The sequence below is a fragment of the Perissodus microlepis genome, chromosome 6 (assembly GCF_051167445.1).
Source record: "Perissodus microlepis isolate ML-2025 ecotype Zambia chromosome 6, ASM5116744v1, whole genome shotgun sequence".
Lineage (NCBI taxonomy): Eukaryota > Metazoa > Chordata > Actinopteri > Cichliformes > Cichlidae > Perissodus > Perissodus microlepis.
This window is the reverse complement of record NC_140466.1, coordinates 11,159,428-11,178,691: the sequence shown is the minus strand read 5'-3', so window position 1 is coordinate 11,178,691 and position 19,264 is coordinate 11,159,428. Positions and strand designations below refer to the sequence as shown.

The 19,264-nt window shown below is 38.2% G+C and overlaps 1 protein-coding gene across 2 annotated transcripts; it reads left to right on the top strand.

Moving 5' to 3' along the window:
• The first annotated feature begins 3,360 nt into the window (after positions 1-3,360).
• Positions 3,361-18,960, top strand: adgre5b.1 (adhesion G protein-coupled receptor E5b, duplicate 1). Of its 2 annotated transcripts, XM_084930754.1 has the most exons (17): positions 3,361-3,769; positions 7,667-7,747; positions 8,191-8,334; positions 8,697-8,840; positions 10,467-10,607; positions 11,110-11,153; positions 11,497-11,601; positions 11,698-11,851; positions 11,954-12,073; positions 12,152-12,351; positions 12,498-12,665; positions 13,047-13,241; positions 15,045-15,262; positions 15,452-15,610; positions 16,472-16,643; positions 16,835-16,936; positions 17,121-18,960. In XM_084930754.1, exons 1-17 carry the CDS (start codon positions 3,739-3,741, stop codon positions 17,160-17,162), a joined length of 2,220 nt encoding a protein of 739 aa, XP_084786880.1. In that variant the 5' UTR covers positions 3,361-3,738; the 3' UTR covers positions 17,163-18,960. The 2 variants fall into 2 exon arrangements, with proteins under 2 accessions (XP_084786880.1, XP_084786881.1); XM_084930755.1 differs by lacking the exon at positions 8,697-8,840.
• Positions 18,961-19,264: the final 304 nt, after the last annotated feature.

Sequence of the window (19,264 nt, the reverse complement as noted above, 5' to 3'; positions counted from 1 at the left end):
TTGTTTACTCTAGATGCTGAAGGGACATGAACTTGGATTCTCTCATTCTCTTCCTGCCTACATGTGTGTGTGATTTGTCTGTCTCCATGTGTCTCCTCATTTGTCTGTGAGAATATGAGAAAATATGAAGATGCAGAGTCAAGATGATGCTTCAGAAGACCGTGACAGTAAGAGAACAAGAGACCAAAGGCAGGAAAACAGGTCACATCAATGTGATTTACATTCACTGTGAATCAAGCAGAGATTTTTCAACTATCTCGTCATGGAAAGTGCACTTGTCGCTGCACGTAACAGGAAGAGGTAACTGGTTATCTACGACTGCTATCCGTGCTGCACACTGAGAGACTTCCATCAGTGTTGGACACTGTTTCTGTTAACTGCCCAGTAACCATGAAAACAATCTCTATTTGCAGTACACATCTAAATCTTTCTTTCCCCCTTTTCGACTGTGGGTTTTCACACCTCTGTCACAGCTTTTGTATATGTGCAACTTAGTGAGATGTTCTGTGTTGTCATCACAAGTGTCCTTTGTGTACCTCATTGGGTGCTGACTGGTGGCAATATATTTTTCTGTCGGAGTGTTTTTTTCTTTTCTTTCAAGGTAATGATGTTACACCCGGGGAACATACGGGCAAAAGATAACCTCAAAAAAGTCCCCTCATGTATCATTGCGAGTGAGAGTGTATGTTTGTGCGATAGACTAATCTACGTATATAAAACAAAACAAAACAAGTAATTACCACATTACCCCAATTGAGTAATGTGGCTTGATAAGTCTTGATAAATGTGTTACTGATAAAAAATGGAGTTCGCTGCTCATGTGCAGAGCACTAACTATATAATCAAAATTGCAGGTATCATGCAAGCTATGAGAACTGAGTACTCGTGCAATAATATGTCAATAAATATTAATTACTACTTTATCATATGTGTGGAAACATAGACATGGAACATAATTATTTATGTTTATTCTTAAATAAGCAATACAATGAAAATTATATGAGAATTTCTACCACTGCCCTGCCTAACTGTGAATATCTCATAGCTTAGCAAACGTTGCTGTGTATTGCAGGATTTAGAAACTACACACATGTCAACATGCTGAAGCAACCTGTTCTCAATTCTAACTCCTCACCCACTGAGGCTTAGTAAAGACCCACAAGCTTGTCATGAAGCAGCAGGTAGCCGTAGTTGTAGTTTGTATTTTTCAATCTTCAAGGCACTTCAATAGGACCAAACCAGAGATCATTGAAATCAGAAAACCGTGCAATGACACTGTGGGTTAAAAGGCTCCACAGGTGTTGTTATGGTTGCAGAACGTGTACTCATGGTAACCAAGGATGTGTAAACCTTGGCAACCAAGGTAAAATCAAAGAAGTGTGTTGCAGATAGTAAAAGTTTGCAAAGGTTTAAGAGTTTAGTTGAAAATGTGTATTTTAATGTTATTTCCCTTAAACCTATAAACACATGGTTTGGTGGCTAAATGTAATCACTCAATTCTATACCTAACTAAAGCCCAAACCTAATTATAGAGCTGCAGTAGAGTCAAAAAGAAAGTAAAATGAAATGGAAAAAAAAGTCAAACTGGTTGCATAATCTTGTGGTCTGCTGTTTTCCACCCCAGCTGTTACCTATGGCAAACTTTTGAAGGTTTATGTCTTCATATTTGCCGTCAATGCATTGGAAAATAAAGCTAAAGGGATATACCTTTACAATATGACAATAATGATTCCCTGACTAAGTGTCAGTGTGTAACTTGTCATGGTTCAGAATGTATTTGCTAAGCAGTGTGTATGGGAAGATATTAAAAGCAATAATATAGATATAAGGATGAGTGTGCATTATTTTTAGCATTTCCAAACATTTTCAAAACATGATCATAAAACTGATTTAACAAAAATCAGTTTCTTGATCACGGTCATGTGTCTGGAAACTGGAAGCTGGTTCGAGATGTTACACTTCAGTAACCCTAACAGTCTTAGTATGTGATTCTGAGTCTTGTTAAAGGCGGAACCTGTATTTATATAATGATCCTGTATTACTAATAAAGATATAGAGCACTCAGCTACAAAAGACAACAAAAGATTGGTTTTGTAGTTAAAGAAGTTATTTCTTTACATGATAGATTTTAATGCCAAGTGTTTTTTTTTTTACAAAAATGTTTGAAAAACAATAAACACTGACCAAAGTTTTGTACAACTAAAAGAATAAAAGCAAGAAAAACAAACAGAAGACAAACAAATGTCAAGTCTGGTTTCAATGGCAAGGAATAAAAATGAATTTTCAAGCAGGCTACGAAGATGTCGAGTGTTGCTTAAGTCGTGATGTGAAAGACCAGACTGTTTTAAAGTTTAGGGGCAGCTACAACAAAGGCTTGATCTCCTCTGTGCCTTAATCTGCTTCTCCATATAACCAGAAACATCTGGTGAGCTGAGCTCAGTAATCTTTTGAGATGTGTACATAGTTAACAGATCAGAATGATAAGAAGCTGCTAACCCGTTTAAAGATTAAAACACAAGCAAAAACTTAAAATCTAATTGTAAAACACACTGCGAACCAGTGCCCGGAAGCCAAAACTAAGGAAATATGGTCTTGTTTGTGTGTCCCCGTTAGGAGTCGAGCTGCTGCATTTTGGACAAGTTGCAGATGGGAAAGCAGAGCCTGGCTGATGCCCAAATAAAGGCTATAACCAAGCCTGGATGAAATGAAGTGATGAGAGAGGGTGTAACCTTTGCAAGGGCCCTCAGCTGTAAGAAACGAATTCTAACAACAAAAGCATTTATTTCTTTATCAAATATAAAGCTGTTGTCAAACCCCTGCTGTTTTCTGTGAACCACAGCATTATGCTTGTGTGGTGGATTTCATTTTAACAGAGGTCACTCTATCTGTCTCCAGCCTGTTTTCTCGCAGCCTGGGGGGTTGAGAAAATGCAGAGGGTTTGTCAGTGGAACTGGGTGAAGGGCTGAATGCTGAGCAGGCAAAGAAGAAAATGTAGAAGAAGAGCAGAGTAGGACTTGGAGGAGAATGGGAAAGGATATAAGATTACTTACGGGCAAGACTCAAGTACAGCAGCAGCTGTTTAGGCTGAGTGTTAGTCATCGCCCTCTCTTCAGTCCCCCCCCCCCTCCTTTTCTGTCTCTCATGTGAATAGCTCCTGAAATAGAGGCCACTGGAGCTTAGGGGGAAATGTGAAAGCTGGTGTAGACAGAGGGGGGTTGTGTGTGCAAGCAATGTGATATGTGCCAGTGTAAGAAACGTATTCATGTGGAAAGACACAGAGTCAAAGAAAAGTGCAAGAAAGAGCAGTGTGAGGGAGACAAGGCCACGCTGATAAATGAAAAGAAAGAAAGGAGGGAGAGAGAGAGAGTCTGTGTGTGTGAGAGAGAGAGAGAGAGAGAGAGACTGAGATAGAGAGGTCTCGCGCGCGCGCGAGAGCGAGGGGTGGGGAGTCGAGCGCGAGCCATGCCCAGGCTGAAAGTCTGAATCTGAGAGAGGAAGAAAGCTGGTGAAGGTTCATTCTTGTTTTTCCTGTCACAAGTAAAAATAACTTGTACAAAAAGGACGTCTCTTTTCAGTGATCAGTGTTTGTTTTGTCACTCAAATACTTTTTCGATTTTTATGGACCTGAAATTTTTTTCTTGAACCTTTGTGAGCGGACAGCCACCAGATTTTCACTTCATTCATAGTCGCGATAGTTCAGAAACAAACTTCTGTGTGGAACTGTTTTTCCTATTCAGCATGGGATTTGGGAAGGAACTACTTCTGCTTGGTAAGTTTTAAAATGACTTTACCTTGTGTGTGTGTGTGTGTGTGTGTGTGTAACGAAGTGACGAAGAGTGTGCGAAGGGAAAGTTCAGGGTACATAAAAAAATTTCTTAATTTTATGAGACATGGGCAAAAAAGAGAAAAAATTAAAAACTCAAGAATTAGAGAACATTTTAATCCATCCAGCATGGTATTAACCAAGTTTGTCACTCGAAAATATAATATTATTACTTTTTTTCTTTTTAAAAGTTATTTAGGTTAATTCTAGCTTACAGTGGTAACATAACCCTGTCAAACAGTGATCGGCACCTTCCTGATGTGTTTTCCCCCAGTTTCTGTTTCTTGAATGTTGTTCTCTATGGTCCTTTCCCTCAGTCGCGGCAGATCGTTACACATCACTGGTTCTACCAGTTGTCTCTTGGTGTTGAAGGAGTTCTTGCTCCCCACTATCGCTAAGTGCTTGGTTATGTTTTCAGATTGTCTGGGTTTTTTTTTTTTTAGCTTACATTATGAATCAGCTTGAGGTGACTGTTTTTGCGAACACGTGCTATATAAATGAAGCTTAGCTGAACTCTAAGTAGATCTTTCTTGAGGTAATTCGCTTTTATTGAATGGCAGACTGGTTGGCAGTAAAAACCTCCAGAAAAACCGCCACATCCTCAGAAACCCTGAACCTGAATCCAGTATCGCTGTTCAATCAGACCGTTGCATATGTCAGCAGTAATATGCAAAGATCACAGACAACGTGCCTCCCCGTAAGAGGAATCTTCAAGTCTTGTTTGAATAGACCGCAGATGTATCAGAGCATGACCTTCGTGTTAGTTCTTCTGGTTTGTCTAGTGGTACACCAGAAGTGATGGTTCATGTAATGTAGGCTGATTTCAGAAGTTCACTTGACTCTATTGTCATCTTTGTACAGATGCCTTACAATATTCTTTAATGAGCTCATGTTTTTATTAAGATAAATACATCTAAAACGTACAAAACAATCATCAACTAAATATATCCATAGATTGTGTATAAAAGTTGTTAATAGAGTACAGGTCTGAAAAGTAAAGACACCTAACACAGGGTGACGCATCTGGCCGAATAGAGTTTGATGTTCACATTTTCAAAAATTTGGTCCCTATTAAAGCCAAATGAATAATAGTGCAGAGTCCAGGATGGCTGCACTGTGACTGACAAGTAGCTGATGTAAGACAAGAGTCACTGAGGTTTGAGTCGTATGCACAATGACATCTAGTTTTAGCGGGCCAAGGTGGCCACAGACAAAATGGTCAGCTTAAGGCTTTAGAATAAGACTTGACAATTCAATTCAATTCAATTCAATTCAATCAGTTTTATTTATATAGCCTCAAATAACAACAACAGTCACCCGAAGGTGCTTTATATTGTAAGGTAGACCCTACAATAATATATAGAGAAAAATCCAACAATCACATGACCCCCTATGAGCAAGCACTTTGGTGACAGTGGGAAGGAAAAACTCCCTTTTAACCAAAAGAAACCTCCAGCAGAACCAGGCTCAGGGAGGGGCGGGGCCATCTGCCGTGACCGGTTGGGGTGAGAGAAGGAAGACCGGATAGAAGACATGCTGTGGAAGAGAGCCAGAGATTAATAACAAGTATGATTCAGTGCAGAGAGGGTGACATCACAATGCTGCTGCGATTTTTATATAATAATAATAATGATGTATACTTTATTGATCCCCATGGGGAAATTACTCTCTCTGCATCTAACCCATTCACTCAGTGAAGCAGTGGGCAGCCACCAATCAGGTGCCCCAGGGAGCAGTGTGTAGGGACAGTACCTTGCTCAGGGGTACTTCAGGGTAGCTGTTCTGTGGATTCGAACCCCCGACCTTCATGTGGCAACACGCTGTCCCTTCCCCATATACAGTCTATGTTTATTTCCTATATGAAGTTATGTACACATGTTGCTAATATGCCAATATGCTTGTTCAATGCTCTATAGCACTGCTTCATAAACAAACACAATAAGAGTTATCGCCCACTGCAGCATTTGTTGCTTCTTTTAGTCAACTTTTTGTTGTTGTTGCTGGTTTTTTGGGGGTTTTTTGCATCACAGTTTCACGCTTTCTGTGCTTACCACTTTCGAACCTGTCTGTGTTGAGCTCTCACAATATGTGGCGAAACTCTTCTTTTGTTTAGATGAAACCAGTGATGTGTCAAACATCCTGTTATAGCACCCAAGTGTTGCAACTCTGACCTCTTTTGTCAAAACTGAAGGTCCCTGGTCTTCGGTTGTGAGGAATATCAAAAAACGAATTCGTGTGCTGACCAAGTCAAAAGTTGGTCAGTAGCCTTTGAATGAAATGAACATTACTTCCACAAGCTGCTCAGTAATGATAATGTGACATAAAAGGCAAAAGGGTCAGTTAGTCCCCTCAGAAGTTGGTGAAAATCTAAAAAGTACATGACATTTTTCAAGACATCTTTTGTGACAGCACTAAATATAAAAGTCAACATTGTGTACTATGTGTTAGACAGGAATACTACATGTCTGAATATGTGGTCTGCAACCAATTTTGGCTAGATGTTTGCGCTGTGGTAAAAATAAACAGTTCAGATGAATATAGGTTTAAAGTTGAAATTAACTGTGGCCTACAGAAACCCCTGTCTAACAATAATGACAGGGGCTAAAGTCTTAGTAATTACTGAATGAATGATATCACCAAATGCCAGCAATTTAGTTCTCAAATTAAACATAACATAACAACAATTTCAACCATAATACCAGGCTCTGTTTTTTCTTCAAATCACAATATTTTTAAATAACTAATATTTCTAAAAAAAGATGCTGCGTGAGTATAGCAAAATAGCTCTTGCATGATTAATTTCCTTGTCTCTGTTCACATGCTATTACTGTAACCAAAGGCAAACAAAAGCTGGACTTTTTCAAACAAACTCAAAAATCCCCTTAATTCTGAAACAGGCATGTTGGATAGTAAACATATGACCAATCAACACCTACTAATCAGCTTTACTTCTCACAGTCAGCCCTTTAGTGAAAAGACAACCTGCCTGTGTTTACAAAGCTGAAACAGTTTACAGAAGGAAGTATTTATTGTCTATCAAGTCAAAATATACTTCTAGGAACAGAGAGAGAAAAATAGACATGCAGCTTACAAAAGACGGCAGAAAAGGCAGAGGAGTCAATCAATCAATCAATCAATTTATTTATAAGCACATTCAGCTTGACCAAAGTGCTGTACATAGTAAAAAACTAAAAAGTAGATCAAACACACACAAAGACTGAAACAAAACACAATTAAAAGCTAGAGAGTAAAAATGTGCAGGAGTCATACAGCTAGGGCACATGTGCTCACTGGTCAGTAGAGTCGTTTGTATGCGAGCATGCAGTTAGTCTTTAAATAAATTCAGGTATTGTCTCTGTCTGTGGTTATTTCATCATATAATAAGAACAAGTCGGCCTTCTTCACACTTTCTGTCACTGTTCACTGAGCAACACTGTCTGTGTTTCCTGTGGCATTACTCTGGGACAGTTTAGCCTCACCGTGAAATAACAGAATTGTGGTAGAAGAAGGGAAACACAGAACAAGGATCCGGGAGCATTAAACACCGTGTGTGCAAATTGCTAACTGAGGAAGGAAACATAATGACTTTTGCAAAACTGTGAACTAAGCAAATAATTCTGTTTGCATACTTCACACTCTTAGCAAAGTGATGGATACTTGTAGATGGGAACATAAACAGAGACGTTAAAATGAAGTACACGTTTTGAAGACACAACATATTACATGGCAACTTCACATTCACAATTTGTTTATTTAAAACTTTGTTTCTCTTTATATCAGAAGATGGATTTCCAATAAGATTGTAATTTAATCACATTTCTTTCTTTTGCTTTTTCTCCACAGGGTTAGCATGTGCACTGGGAAATCGTGTTCTGGGGTGTGAAATTGGCTTGAGCTACAACAGAACTATCAAAGACTGCACTGGTAAATCTGTCATTACCTATCGTTTTGACTTTTCTTCGACATTTTTTTGCTTCTGTGCGCCATTTCTCAAAACAAGAACTCTCAGACAAACATGGCATTGCCATTATGCAAGGAGTCTTAGGATAGTTTGATAGGAAAGTGGCCTTTCTTAATGACATTCTTCTTTATTTTTTCCCATTTTAGGACTTTTAGTTCACGTCCAGGAAGGATTCAATTTGAAACAACAGTAAAGGAGTTTGAAATTGTTAGATCATTTCAAATACTAGCAGCTAATTAAAGAAATATGACACAAAGAAAATAATCAAATAAGATAACTACCAAGTTTGCTTTAAACTGAAATGATATTTTTTCATTTGTAAAAAAATAAATAAAATAAAAACTTGAATATTATTTTTTACTATCTACTCATGGTTATGTGTTTTCATTTTGTATTTAATCTACAGATATTAATGAGTGTTCAGAAAATCCATCGGCATGTGGGAGTCATTCAAGATGCATTAACACAATTGGCAGCTACTACTGTCGGTGCCAACATGGATTCATTCACAGTTCAAAAAATGTTAACTTCACACAGGGACAGTGCATAGGTAAGTGTGTTTGACATACATTTCTCCAGTCTGCTCTTACATTGTTTACAGTGTGTTTTTTCAGAGATTAGTGACCACAACAATAATGTCAGCAACTGCTCTCACAAGCTTAAAAATTAATTGGGAGATACAACTGCAATTTGTCCATCTCAGTGTTAGTAGCAACAGCAATGAAGCAGCTGTAAAGATGAATGGTGTTTTTTTTGTATGTAGTGTCATCAGTTCAAGTTGAGTGGTGCTGTTCCAAGAAGAGTAAAATTAGGCTAAACGGAGCGTAATTGACTGATTGGCCTGATACCCTAATCTTGTGTTTTGTTATCTGTTGATGGGTATGCTTTATGATTTTGTATTGAAATCTACAGATACAAATGAGTGTATAGGTAATTCATCTATATGTGGGAAACATTCAAGCTGCATTAACACAATTGGCAGCTACTACTGTCAGTGCCAACATGGATTCATTCACAGTTCAACAAAGGTTAACTTCACACAGGGACAGTGCATAGGTAAGTGTGTGTGTGACATACATTTCACCAGTCTGCTCTCACCATTGTTTACAGTATGTTTTTTTTCAGATATCAGGCTTGGAAAGCTCACTATAGTTTGTTTGCTAAAGCTAGAGATCTGGGATTATCTAATGAAACTCAGTTATAGTTGTTTAACCAGATGGTATTACCTGTATTGTTGTACAGGTGTGGTGCCATGATGATATTTTATTTATTGACGTTTTCCATGTTACATTTTTGAAGAAGCTTCTTAAGTTAAATTAAAAAGTGTGCTGTGTATGGAGATTTGGAAAATTTTAAATGGATTAAAATTGTTGAATGTGGGGTGATTGGTTTCTGCTGTAGATTATTGAACACAAATAGGAATAAGTGATCATTTCTTGTTTAGTTTTTTGAAAAATCACAATGATAAAAGTGTTTTTAAGTCATGGTGAATAGTGAAGTAAAAGCAAATATTAAAATATACACGATTTTCTTATTTATGGGAACATACCGGAGTGGTGAATAAAAGCAGTAATCATGATGAGGAGATCTGATATCCCGAGGCAAAATTAGAATTCTGGAATTTTTAATAATGGTCTTTGTATAAACTACAGAATATTGAAGTGCGAGTTCCAACTGGAAAAATTGTTTGTGTAGTTTTGATCATTCCATCTGCTGTTTGGCAAGGTTCAGATAGTGGTAACTATGGAAGCCCGTTTCCGCCACTGAAAAAAAATATAAATAACTCAAAATTTAATTACATTTTGCGCAGAGGACTGCGCACAATTTGCTTAGTGCGCATTCCTCTGCACCATATCCTTCCGGGTAACAAGAAAATGACGTCATTCACGTAGATTACTGATTGACAGAGCTAACTTGAAATTTCAAGTTACTTTTCTCAAAAATTCTAGTTAATAAGTCAAAAATTTGAGAAAATAAGTCAAAATTTCGGTTTACTTTTCTTAAAATTGATACTTTCTATTTCTTTTTTAATGGCGAAAACGGGCTTCCATAGGTATCGCATGGAGCCGAATATATTAAAATTATGCTCCCCCAGATTTGCTAATTTGGGTTTGAATATTCTTGTCAAGTTCTACTATTTCATACATTTCACATGTGTGTTTATCTGTACACCCACTGAGTACAAACAAGCTCAACATAAAAAAAGGAAATCAAATCTGTCTCCAATAACAAAAACACACAAAAGAGAGAGAGGAGAGAGCGGGAGATCGGGCTTACAGTAGCATCCAGCCAGCAAGAGAAAATGAAAGCTTACAAAAACTCTGCCAGTGCTGATATGATCTTTAAAAAGTCTTATAGGCCCTTTACATTATGACACAGTGTCATAATGTAAAGGGCAAGTTCTACTTGCAATAACTTGCAAGTAGAACTTAGTGATCCCAAAATACAAGACAAGATGTCACAACACCGTTTGCTGGGAAAGTTTAACTCTTTCTTTAAGATCCTTTTACCAGCATCATAAAAGTCACATGACTGTGCGGGTAGCTACATTTCAGAGACGTTTATTCTTTTGAAGGACGGACCAATACCACCTATATTCAGAGTTGTTTCTGTCTAATCAAAATTATTACTTTTGAGGAGTATGAGCCATTACCTATGCCTCTGCTCTATATCCCTACACAGATTTTAATGAGTGCACAGACAGTAAAAATAAAGAAGAGCTCTGTGGACCCAATGGAGTGTGTAATAATATTATTGGGAGTTATTGGTGCAACTGCTCAAATGGCTACACCAATTACAACGCGGAAAGGACACCATGCTCAAGTAAGTGTGCAGTTTTTTGTTATTTCCTATAAACGAGTGCATTTCACAGCTTTTATGTCCTCATATTCTTCACATTAGGCAACACACCTTTATTGCATTTTTGCAATTTTCCTGACACAGACGTCACTGTATTAGTTGCAGACTATATTTTCACCATCTTTTACACCACCACGTTTAAGTAGTAAGAAAACCAAATTTCATCCACTGCGCTTCCTGAGTAAAGTCCCTTTTTTTTCCTTCTTAGTCATGCAGCTTGTGGTTTTGCTTTCTTTTATCTTTTGGGACTCAGTTTCGTTTTTGATATCAGGGCTTACTCAACACTCTATCTACTTTCTGTATGAACTTATCAGTTCAAGAATCTAGATTGTGGCTTATGTCTTCCAGCACATTGCATAGTTTTGTTCCTTTACTGTGAGATTTTTTATCACACACTCTTTTCATGGTGGAGCCAAGAATCCCAGTCAGCCGGTGTGGTGATAACCTAATGCTTTGTTTTGTCTAGAACTCGATTGTGATAACTTCCGTGCTGAGAAAAAGCCAACACAGGTAAGTGTGGAAATAAAATTATGATCATTATCAACATAATGGAACAATCACAGATATAATTAGAAGAGCCAGTTATAGTTCAAAAATAGATAGTACATCTAGCTCAAATTCTGTTTATCAGGTGTTTCAAAGTTACTTATTTATTCTGACAATAACATCTGGCTGGCAAAAAATCTCATAGCACACCTGGATTTGCACACAAGTACACCACGCTTTGCTTTGGCACATCACATAGGACCTGCTCCTCTAGACGACCCTATGGCCCCGCAAGGTTCAAAATACATGAACTTTAGAATGGGGCAGGCTGAATAGTGTCTTTATTCTCTGTCTATGTGTCTCCCAGTTGCTCGGGGGCCTGGCAAACATCATGTCCATGATGAGAAACAGCTGTTTGGCTCTGTCTGGAACTGGCAGCAAAGTAAAGCTTGATGGAGATGCGCTACTGGAGGTTAGGAAAAGATACAAGTATGCATACACTCATACCAAATGCAAATGCATACGCAGTATTCACAATCCCCCTCTCTGTGTCTTTTATTTGTGACAGAAACTTTTCACAGAGACTGATGCGATGCTGTTTCCTGGAACCCAGAACATCGATGAAAGCGTGAGTGGGCTGCTCACTACTGTGGAGAAATTGATTTTATTCATTGGGCCTCAGCTAAAAGACAACCACACTAAGATGGAGAACAACAAGATAGGTAACACTTTTGAATTAATGAACTTGATGATTTCCATCTTGGGAACTAATAGTTAGGATGCAAAGTGTGTTATGATTTGAAATGAGTGATTTTCTTGAATAGATGCACAAATTGCCGTTCAAAGAGGAACGACTCGACCAACTGGAGAAATTCGTCTGTCCAGTGAATATGCTTATCTGGACACAGACTGGGCAACAGCAGCCGGGACAGGAAAATATCCTGGTAAATCTCAGTTCTTTTCTGTCCAGTTCAAGTCATAATAAGTTTATAATATTCTAATATTCTGAGGACCTTTTACAGGTTTTGCTGTAGCTGCATTGTTGAGCTACAAAAACCTTGAAAGCTCTGTGAACAGGTCTTTCGAGATGGTCAAAGGAGCTGAAGAAAATGGAGCAGACCCCTCCTACCAGGTCTTCTCTAAAGTTGTGTCTGTGGTGGTCTCAAATCCGTCGACTCAGAAACTGAGCCGCTCTGTCAACATCACCTTCAGACATCTTGAGGTAATCCCACCTGTGTCACATCCACTTTTTTTAAAATCAGTCATTTGCTTCTTTTGAGCTTCACAGTAACAAACATGAGGAGCAAAAGAACAAGAGATGTAAATAAAACATAAATCGCATCTTTGACATGTTTGTTTTGGTTTTAGGACATAGAGGAATCGGCTAACGTGAGTTACATCTGTGCATATTGGACCGAGACAGGGGCCTGGTCCACAGATGGTTGTTCTAAGCAGGACTCCAATGCCTCACGCACCATATGTACATGTAACCATCTGAGCAGCTTTGCTGTTCTCATGGCTCTTCACCCCATCGAGGTAAGAAACAGCTTAAAAAAGTGTAACCATGTAACGTTTAAGACCTCATCGGTGACCCTGACCCTAAACCTTACTCTATATCTTGATAAAAAAAACAAAACAAATTCTGATGCAAGTCAGTTTGAAAATTTTCTTGTCCCCTAATTCCCAAGACATGGGAGAACAAATGTAAAATTACTCTGTCTAAAAACATAGGGTAAGGGTCATCAGTGTTCATGACTTATACCTCAATGAAATACAAATCATTTTCTAATAGAATAGCATTACTTTATAAGTTTATAAGTAAAATGATTTTATGATCTTGAAAAGAAATGTGCAACAATATGTTATTTACTGGTAACCAGCTGCACTCACATTCACACTTATTGTCTTCTCTTCCAGCACACCTATGGGCTCGAGCTGGTGACTAAAATAGGACTGACCATCTCCCTGTTGTGTCTCACACTCTGCATCCTGACTTTCAAGTTCTGCCGTTCCATACAGGGAACCCGCACCACCATCCACCTGCACCTCTGCATCTGTCTCTTTATAGCTGATCTTATCTTCCTGGCTGGCATTTCTCAAACTAAACCTGTGGTACGTTTCTAAAAGGAAAAAAAAAGCTACATGTGACATGCTCTACATTATTTAAGGAGAATATGTAAATTCACCAGCATTCGTGGTAACAACAATATCTTGTGCCAGGCACGGCAGCTAATGGCCTGTACTTGAGAATGTGGGTCAAATCATAGTTAACTAGTTTGTCATATAGTGTCATGTAATTTCTTCACATGATACTTATCTTTCTGTGTATCTGCTGTGAAGCAGAGTCTTTCTCACTTTAACGCTGGAGCATTCCTGCAGAAATAAATCTCGAATGGCACTTTCTGATAATGCAGAATACCCTTGTGGGTTTTCTAAAGGGGAAAAAATGTACTTTTTTAAAAAAATAATCTGTCCGTGAAAATTTTTCACGGACAGATTGTTGGAGTAGGCTCAGAATGGAGCAGAAAATTACAAAAATGAGGACAGGGAAGTTTGTTGCAAAGAAAACTTCAGTTTGAATCAGAATCTATCCCATAACCTAACCTATTCCACATGTGCTTTGCTTGATTATTCCCATTTAGTTGTAGTTAATGCCATTTCATTCATTAAGGACAAATTTTTAATTGAAATGATGTTGGCTGACATTACCTACTGCAGTCACACTTAATTACACTTCACTGTTTGAACTGTGATTGTTTGAATTGTGTAGTTTACACAATCACGACTCTGCAAAAAAAGACGAAGACTTGTTTACCTCTTAATGCTGTCGTTTATTCATCTGACTAAGAACAGAATATATTTTGATCAGACACACTGGCTTGTTACAGCAGCTCAGCTATAAACTAACCAATGCAATAATGAGAAAAGACCTATATCTGAACGAAACCAGAAGAAGTACTGCTGAGGCAGGATGGCAGCTCAGGATGGTACCAGAGAACAGTACCTGGCCTAGCAAGTGTAAAATGCCATTTTTTTTGGATATTTTAACACCTCAAAAGTACAAAAACCCACTTATAATTTGTCTCATTAACAATTAGATTGTTTTCAGTGCTCATATGTTGCAAATGGAAGTAATACAAACTAACTGTAAACAATGATGAGCTCAGAAAACCGTGGGCGGATTTCAGCCTTGCCAGGAGCATCTGCCAACACTGAGAGGTGTCCTTGAGCTGATAAGCTTCCACAGATACATGGATAACAAACTGTGATAATTATGGCAAGTGGATAATTACCTAATAATGCAGACGAGGTAGCAGCTTGCTGGTTAACCTGATGCTTCTTTTTAGTTCTCTCTCTGTTAATCTATTGATCGGTTTTGGGATTCAGCAGAACGCAGGCACCGAGGAATTATCTGTGGTTAACTCTGACAGCAACAAAGTAACAGCCAAGCCTGGCCACTGTTAAAGTGTTCTTAAAGTGTTGCTGTTGGCTTGATTTGTCACACCTTGTGCTTTTCACAGCTGTCAAGAGTTAGTTTGTAGTCTCTTCTCCTTCAGAGAGATCACATGACTGAAGGTTCCCGATAAGCAAAAATGATGTCTAACCTTGAAGCATTACATGCTAAAATGGTGTATTTTGTTATCCTTGTCCATATGATTGGAGCAGAATTGGTGCTGTGGTACTGTGTTTTCTGATGTTTATGTACATCTTTGCTCCATTAATACATTGGCAGTAAAGATGTAAAATGCTACTAAGCTACTTATTCATGTGGTCTTAATTAAGAATAGAAAACGTTTGTGTGAATAATTCTCACTCACATAAACATTGCAAGCGGCTGACTGCTGTACGATTGGGGATAGAGCAGTGCTTTCTCCTCTCTGACGTGTTCTTTTTCTGTGTCCTTTCACATTACAGGGTGGCTGCAGGTTTGTTGCAGCAATGCTCCATTTCTTCTTCCTGGCGGTATTCACTTGGATGCTGTTAGAAGGGGTGCAGCTGTACCGTATGGTTGTTCTGGTGTTCAATGCCACCATGCGGCCCCTCTACCTATATGCTGTGGGCTACGGGACGCCTCTGTTTATCGTCATTATATCCGCCTGCGTTAGACCAAACGGATACGGCACAAAAAAATAGTAAGTCTTCCAGTAACTAAAAGCAAAATAAATAGTTTGTGATGAACAGAGAAGCCTTGTCTGTGCATGTGTATCTACAGTTGCTTAATAGTAATGACATCAGTAGGTTGCATAAACTTAATGCTGTCTATCTCAGTGAAGCAAAGAACATCCTGTTGTGAATGTGTGTTTTATCACTCCTAAACGTAGCTGCTGGCTATCCACGGATGACGGCTTCGTCTGGAGCTTCTTCGGGCCTGTGTGCTTAGTCATCTTTGTGAATGTCTTCTTCTTTATCATCACCGTCTGGAAACTTGCCCAGAAGTTTGCCAGCCTCAACCCAGACCTCTCCAACCTGCACAAAATTAAGTCAGTCTGTGTATTAATTTGAATGTGTAACCCCTTCCACTGCATGACCAAACTGTGTAACTATAAAACGTACAATATATAGATTCAATATGGCAGCTTCGGGACTGGGAATTGCTTTGATAGAAAGGATACGTTTTGTGAGGGGGAAAAAATGGAGGGAATGTTTTCTTAGTTGTGACAGCTCTCTGATGGGCTCCTGTTAATGGATTTTGTCTCGCCTGTCTACCTACAGTAGGCTCATACTTAGCTCATGGACCCTCTGCTCATAGCTGCAAAAAACATTAGAGTCAAAAAGAAAAAGAATCCCTTGTTCTTTTTGCTAGTCGATCATGAATGATGTGTAGTTCAGTCCAAGGAGTTGGGAAAGTGAACTTCTTGTACCAGAAACAAGAGAGAAAGATGTTTTTTTTCAGTAGAGAAAAAGTCAGAAGGCATTAATCCAACACTCTGTCTGTGGAAGAAAAGTCTCTTTTTCACATTTCGATCTTCTTGTTTGCTAAATGGATTCTTGGCTAAGTTGGTAACTTGAGCTAGGCTGGATAAATAAATAGAACAAAGGAGCCATACAGAGCAAACTGACAGAAACTTTTTTTTAAGAGTGCCTCTTTTAATCTCTCTTTTATATTTATCATTAGCCTTTGGCTTTTCTGCTTCCACATACATTCAGCAGACAGCAAAGTGAACTAAAATGATCTGTTCTGTAGCTGCTTTGCCTAGAACACGTCTCATTGTATTCTTTCACTTTTAATGGGGCTTTCCAAACACTGATGTAGTAACTGAGTCATCCGTGTGTAACCTTTACCATTCTCCGGTAATCTTTATTGACTTACCGTTTTTCCCATCCTTCTTTTCCGTCTTCAGAGCTTTCACTGTGACAGCTGTAGCCCAGATGTGTATTCTGGGTCTGATGTGGATATCTGGGGTCTTCTTGTTTCAAGAGGATCCCCCTGTTGCGGTGTCGTACATTTTCACCATCTTCAACAGCCTGCAGGGCGCACTGGTCTTCATCATGCACTGCCTGCTGTCCAAACAGGTACGAATACAGTATATTTGTGTAAAGCTTCATGTGGACATGATACTAAGACCGAAATTAAAACAGCATGAAAATGTATATTTAAAAAAAATCAGTGAAAAGGGCAAAAGCAGTGACAAACATGCTAGATTGTGTCAGTATGCGAGGTGGCAACACAGATTTGTTTCTTAATGTTCTGTTGCCCTCTGTAGGTGAGAGAGGAATATGCCAATTTCCTCTCCTGTATCTGCACGTCACAGAAGAAGAGATACTCAGACCTAAGCACCACAAATCCCTCCAGCAGTCAATCACAAGTAAGCATGCAATAATACCACTGGATATCATCATCGGTCACAAGCACACTTTGTAGTGGAAAGTTAAGAACTGCATTTTCTCACTGGTAGCACTTTGGTACTTTTTAATCTACTAGGGGTGTGTAATTATTAGCTTTTCAGAACAATTACTCTATTTCTAACTGTGTGGTTTGTCTCCCTTTAGGGTTCAAAGAGTGGGCAGCAAACAGGAGAATCACAAATATGAAGAGCTCGAGCTAAAGCTTTCCTCCAAAGACTTAATGACGATCACACATTCAGCCTATTTTGTCACCTACAGCAATTCTTCATTTAAACTTGATTCCGGTGAAGTCTAAAAGCAGTGACTCACTAAATGACTACACAATGCTGGCTGGGGGCTGTTGGCAGATTCACCCACACTCGGTGACTTGGGGAAAAAAAGAAATAAAGTGGTTCCTGGATATTTACATTTAAACTATAGTTTTTAGTTTTATCCAAGTCCTCTTAAAATCCTTTATTTCAAAATAAAATGTCATTCTTAGGTACTGATAGCAAGCATTTATAGCTTGTCTTTAAAGCGTCACATCATAGAACAGTAAGAAATGAAATTGTGACCTCTTAAGCACAGGTTATTCCTCGTAGGTAACGTAATGTTAATGGGACCAAATTTCAGTTCAATCCAGTAGCATCGTTTGCTACTCACAAAGTCGCAAGGTCCGATTTACCTCCTGAATTAGGTTATTTTCCTCATTGTTTGTGTGCTGTAGCACTCTTTGTAGTTCAAGGCGTACTGGTAATGACAGATTTTTATCACTGAGTTTAAAAAAATGTCATTAAAGTCACAGGCATGAAAAAGCCAACTATTAAAAATGTTTATTCAGGAGTGTGAAAGTGAAGCTGCTCGAGTGGCTTATTGGTTCACGCAGAACATATCACAGTAATAATATAAGCTGTATTCCTTTCAAAGTCATAAAAAATGATATAATTATGTTAGTATTTATTTGCAGTGCAGACAATAAAGTCCATGTTATGTAGGCTACAAGAAAAAAATGAGCATGCAAACTGTTCTGTTTTACATATTTGTATTTTTGTTTTTGCATAAATGGCTGTTTGTATGTAAGATTGGGAATGTTTGTTGTTACTGTCGGATAATATTTGTTTCCATGTACTCTATTTAACAGTAGGCTGCAACGGAAGCAGTTTACCAATGATGAGTTTCCCCTTGTTCCCATGTGGGTTCTTGCAAGGAGTTCATGTCTGCTTCTTTGATTACGAACAAAACAAGTATTTTTTAAAAAAATAATACTTGTGGCTATTTTCAAAGACTCGCCCTTGATTAACAACTGAGCTGTGCCTTTTTTCCCCACCCCAAGTGCATATTTCAAGGGTTTTCATTTTATTCTCAAAATTGTGAACTTGAAATTCTAAATCTGTCCCAAAACGAGTGGGCAATTCACAAAAACAGACCCACCCTACTGATAAGCCTGCAACTTCCTGCAAGAAAACTGTGTTTAAGCCTGTGAGCAGTCACAATGTGCCTTTACACACTCTTAGTTACTGTAAAACTTAAGCGATGGGAGCTGTACAGACCTGAATTTGTTTATTTTGTTGCACTTTTCCATGATGATAAATATGATGATCCCGCGCCTCTTTACTCACACAGTGCACCAGCCTCAGTTACAGATCCTGAAGAGTAAAAATAAACTTTTTAATATATTTCCAGTTACAGAAAAAACAAAAAGCGACAAAGATGTTAATATAAGGAAGCATTTTGATTGTTTTATTGTCTTAATCCTTACTGCGAAATATATTAAAGTCACCTCGCTGTTGGTTTTAACATCTACCCTGTTCTTCGGTTGGTAAGTGTGATTGCACTTTTATGGCCATCAAACCTTTTTTTCATACAATGCTACGGATATCAATGTGAAAATAGCTACATGCTTTTTTTGTTGTATTGTGAATGTAAGTTATATGAACTTATTTTTTTACTTTGTTCTGTTTATATTTGATACTGTTTTCTTTGAAGAATGTGCATCATAAGATTTATTAAAGCTTCTATTTCATCTGAAAAGAAGATTGTGGTTTATTAGCATTAATCAATAACACACCACCTTTTTTTCCCCCCACGAATGGACCTGATCCATGATCCATCCATCTTCTTCCGCTTATCCGGGACTGAGTTGCTGTTGATGTAAATTCCAAATCCATCCATCCTTCCATGGAATGGAATGATTTATAAAGCATAGTTTTTTGTATTGCTTGTGAATCCAAATAGTCTTTTTTATTCTTTAAGGATTTTTTTTTTTTTAATTTTCCTTTGAAAACTGCTTTAATCAAAATGATCTATTT

What these genes read in the sequence shown, in the direction of transcription:
- adgre5b.1 (XM_084930754.1), top strand. Translation starts at nt 3,739, where the DNA reads ATGGGATTTGGGAAGGAACTACTTCTGCTTG. An exon ending in CACACAGGGACAGTGCATAG is followed by an intron (nt 8,841 to 10,466) that starts GTAAGTGTGTGT and finishes ATCCCTACACAG; the next exon opens with ATTTTAATGAGTGCACAGAC. An exon ending in CTGAGAAAAAGCCAACACAG is followed by an intron (nt 11,154 to 11,496) that starts GTAAGTGTGGAA and finishes TGTGTCTCCCAG; the next exon opens with TTGCTCGGGGGCCTGGCAAA.